The 3135-nt window shown below is 40.1% G+C and overlaps 1 protein-coding gene across 1 annotated transcript in view; it reads left to right on the top strand.

The window, feature by feature from the left end:
* Positions 1-3135, top strand: part of LOC119586436 — a gene marked incomplete in the record, with an annotated part of 196777 nt that overhangs the window by 176638 nt on the left and 17004 nt on the right. The window contains 2 exon segments of the mRNA XM_037935164.1: positions 516-1007; positions 2655-2762. Of these exon segments, the coding sequence (XP_037791092.1) occupies positions 516-1007; positions 2655-2762 (600 nt within the window).

Below are 3135 nucleotides of genomic sequence, written 5' to 3'. Positions count from 1 at the left end.
ATTTTCAAAGATATTATCGGATGTTATTAGTCGTTACATTATCTTTGTTATCAAGTGTATTTTATCGCCATAATTGCTGTTTCTGCTTACATTTTCCTACCGTTATCACTCTCCTTCCTATTCATATCTTAACATGTTTTATTTATTATTATCATGAATATTTATTACTGTTAGTTAACGTTATTTTTAGCCCACTATATTTTTCAAAATTAATTACAGACTTGAGTTATCGATTGAGAATGATATAATATAGAGAATGCATGTGCTAATACCGACGACATAGCAATTTGTAGAGAGTTAACCTGCGTGCTTTAAACCCTTAGTCATCTCTAAAGCAATCAAAGATTAACGCACCCAAGTCAGATTTAATACCCTCTCACTTAATATACAAACTACTAAAGCAAAACAACAGATAAACGTTCTTAAAATTCCTTCTTTTAACAAAGGGCTGTGGTCATACCTAGAGAATGTCCTAACATGACGTGTCTCACAACGCTTTCCATAACCTTAATCAGGTACCAAGCGACGACGTCTCCCCCCCACTGTCCTCTCCCGAGAGCACCGAGACGCCGGAGAGAAAGTCTTTGAAAAGTATATTAAAACGCATGTCTCGGGAGGACTCCAGAGGAAACCTATTGCCCCCTGATGGTGCTGATCTTCGGAAACTCATGAAAGCTCCGACGGTGGAAGGCTTTGTCGCCAGAAGATCAAAGCTCAGTAAATCCGTGTCGTTCCAGCGGAAGACCCTCGCCTCGCCGCCGCCGCCAGCTCTTCTGGACGAACTAAAGAGCTCGCAAGTTGACGGCTCTGGCAACGGGGCTCCCCTTATTACCTCTGTGTTGCCTTCAGTTCCGTCTAAAGAGTCAGCGAAGGAAAGTCGAAGCGCGACCACGGACGGAGTCAACAAACTTATGGCAAAGCTTGGTTCCATGGGGCTGGACGGGTCCCCGGATACTCAGACTCAGGACCTAGTCATAGGTGTCAGAAAGATTCTGAGAGACAAAATGGTTAGTCACAACTGGTTTGCAGTTGAGTAAACGTAAAGTAGATGTTGGTAAAGACATTTGATCGGACACGGTGACAGTATCAGTAACGAAGTAATTGTCTTGCAATACAGTGCATGTAAACCAATAGCAAGTCTCGCGTAACCAGACAGAGCTCTCGGTAAGAAAAGTTGACTCTGCCCTCGGCTGAAGCACGGAGTGGGAAGGCAATATCATTACAGGCTAATCATCAGCTGATAAAATCAAATTATGCAACTGCGCAAGCATGTTAACTTTCAAGAAATGCCTCGACTAGGAATCAGACCATCGTTTTCAAGAATTGACGTCTGCTTTTTGTTCAAGGAGTACAGTAGGACGTTTGTAGTATGCCTTGAGTCTTTGAATGAGCAGGACCTCAATTGCTTTTTAGCTTTTGAATACTTTATCATAAATTCTGGTTGATATTTCATGCAGTGAGATGATGTACTAAAGAACCGTAGTGATGCCACTTGCATCATCATTAGTGAAAGATATTAAGAGTAGATAAGCTAACTTCACTGTAGACTACTATAAAGTTATAACTAGTAAGCAAGAAAATAGTTATAAAATTCATTTAGAAAAGTCATTAGATTTATATCAAAGCAATTACAGGTATTTATTATACCAGTAACCGGGATACTCTAAACTCTTCTAGCTGATAACAGATAGACCCAAGGCCCGCAAAAAGAAGCAAGCCAATAAAAGATCATTTGCTGATGGTAGCTGAAGAGGAACGCAAAATGACGTCAGATTCCCCCCACCCTCCCTTTGTTTCAAAAAGCTCCTTTTACATGTACGAGTCTCCATCCTCATTATTTATTATACTTTAAATGAACTTCCTTATCCAACGTCCTTGAATTGCTTTTAATTTTTAACCTATTTCCCCTGCAGCCCATTTAAATACGGATGGCATTAAAAGGGATAATCAGTCCCTTGATATTGGTTGGCCAATTAAATATATTGTTTTTCGGTGATAGAATTTAATTTTTCCCCAAAGCATGAGCGATGATTTTATTCCTAGACAAGGATACAGGACAAAAATATCCCCTAATATCTAAATATATATTTTCATAGTTATAATTTTTCCTATTATGATTTGTTTTTCGTTTTGCTTCTGCCATTCCAAAAAAGAACAGAAAAAGCTTGCAATTATATAAACTACATGCATTACTAAATAATATATACAGCTGTTTAAGTTGATAAAATATATAGTTTGCAGCATCCAAATTAGGCTAGTATATGCCAAACAAGAGTCTTATAATAACGAGAGCTCTGATGTGTAACCTACTGGCAAGTGTGTTCAAAAATTAAATTGTCAGTTTTACGATTGTTTGCCCTATAGCACACGTGTTACCCCTTCCTTTAGATCCCATGCTAGTAGCTGTCGTAGAAGTTGCCACAAAACCCACAAACACTTAAAAACTATCCCTCCCCATTTGATTCTCATACACTTGCCTTATAAAAGATTCTCTTGTATTAACAGAGGGTCGCAAATATCAGCCCAAAAAAGAAAACCCTACCTTGTTTAACAGCTAACTCTGACAACACTTCTCTGCCTATCTATCTGCGAGTCTCTCCGCAAAGTCGCTCTTTTCTAAGAATTTTGAGACTAAGGAGAGTGTTGCCTCACAGGATGACGTAGAGGTTGCTTGGGTACAGCGGGTGGAAGAACTCCAGCAGCAGGTGGCGGCGAGGGACGCGACCATCCGGCACTTGACCCACACGATCTCGCGGCTCCAGGTGGGTTAATGAACGCCTTATCACCTGCCTTATGTAATCGCAAGGTCCAGGTTGTTTAAATGCTTCGAATGCACCTTTTGTCTTTCTTTTTAGCGTACAGGTTTTTCTTGGTTCTTCTTCTTTACTTGTATTTTACTATCTTCTCTTTCTCATGCAACCGCATATGCCCACGTACACACACATGTAAATGCAATCACGAAAAGGGAAAATATTAACACAAGTGAATGCATGTTAGAGACGAGTTTGCATCAAAACTTTTTTTTCCCGCAGCGTTAAGGTTGGTTGTCTCTTTGTCTGGGCTAAGGGGATTCTGTATTCAGATAACGTAGAGAGTCTATAGGTCACAGATCCTGGCGCATCAGGAGGCAGGGAG

The sequence above is a fragment of the Penaeus monodon genome, chromosome 21 (genome assembly GCF_015228065.2).
Source record: "Penaeus monodon isolate SGIC_2016 chromosome 21, NSTDA_Pmon_1, whole genome shotgun sequence".
Classification (NCBI taxonomy): Eukaryota; Metazoa; Arthropoda; class Malacostraca; order Decapoda; family Penaeidae; genus Penaeus; species Penaeus monodon.
The sequence above is the reverse complement of the archived record's forward strand: the minus strand, read 5'-3'. Positions and strand labels throughout refer to the sequence as shown.